The 1,127-nt window shown below is 39.6% G+C and overlaps 1 protein-coding gene across 1 annotated transcript; it reads right to left on the bottom strand.

The window, feature by feature from the left end:
* Positions 1 to 579: 579 nt before the first annotated feature.
* LOC127682116 (28S ribosomal protein S33, mitochondrial-like) lies at positions 580 to 1,127 on the bottom strand. The gene has a single exon (XM_052178519.1). The coding sequence runs from the start codon at positions 1,073 to 1,075 to the stop codon at positions 755 to 757; it is 321 nt and encodes a 106-aa protein (XP_052034479.1). The 5' UTR covers positions 1,076 to 1,127; the 3' UTR covers positions 580 to 754.

Here is a 1,127-nt window from a genome sequence, read left to right on the forward strand (position 1 = left end):
CTTGCCTGGATACCAAGGCTTAAAGTGCAATAGTGGAAGAGTACAAAGAAATTAGTAACTTAGCAACTTTTCCTGTAATCATGTAACTATGTTTGCATATACATATATAAAATAACTTTCTTAGCATCTATTTTATAAGCTTAGTAACTCCTGGAATCCTAAATTTAAAGCCTCTTTTGACAGATTTACCCTATTCAAATTTTGCCATAGAATGTATTCCTTTATGGTAAGCACTATGTTCACCAAAAGCACCTCATTGAAATGACCCAAACTAAACATGTAAAGTCAGAAATACAAAAAAGTTTGATGTGTGGATCCTTAGAACAAGAGTCCTATCAACAGAAAATTAAGCCGGGCGGTGGTGGCACATGCCTGTAATTCCAGCACTCTGGGAGGCAGAGGCAGGCAGATTTCTGAGTTCGAGGCCAGCCTAGTCTACAGAGTGAGTTCCAGGATAGCCAGGGCTATACAGAGAAACCCTGTCTTGAAAAAAACAAATCCAAAAATCAAAAACAAAAATTAATTCAACATTTTTTTTGTAGTTTATTCATTCCATTACAGAATTAGGTATGCTTCAGATTACAAAAACAAGGTCATTATAATTTTGAAGGATTAGAATATCATCTTCAAGAAACCAGTCACAGTTTAACTGAAGTCTACTGAGGGAAAGCATTTTCCTTTAATACACGGAAAGATAATGAGATGCACTTTCTTAGTCACTGAGGAAGGGATTTTCTTTCTTGATGAGCTGATACTATTTCTTTTTTGTAGCTCCTTTCCCTTCTCCTTTCCTCAGTTTTCCCTTTCCACGGAGATTCTTTAGACGTCTTTGCTCATCCTTAAAGTCCTGATGCTCATCTCTGTAAAGGCCAAGGAAACGGAGGGTGCCCATGAGCTCAAAATACGTGTTGTGATTTGGATACCAGTCATAAATCTCTTTCTTCTTGGCTAAGGGCTGTTCACTGAACAGGTTCACCACCTTCATGGACTTTGAATCAGTAGGCCTGGCCACTTCACCAAAGATCCGGGCACTCAGACGAGACATGCGCAGTGCATACTCTGAGAGTGGAGACATTTCTTTAGTAGTAAGGAACAAGATACCTGCTCCTGACGTCGCGCGTGCGCGC

Source organism: Apodemus sylvaticus, chromosome 4, assembly GCF_947179515.1.
Source record: "Apodemus sylvaticus chromosome 4, mApoSyl1.1, whole genome shotgun sequence".
Lineage (NCBI taxonomy): Eukaryota > Metazoa > Chordata > Mammalia > Rodentia > Muridae > Apodemus > Apodemus sylvaticus.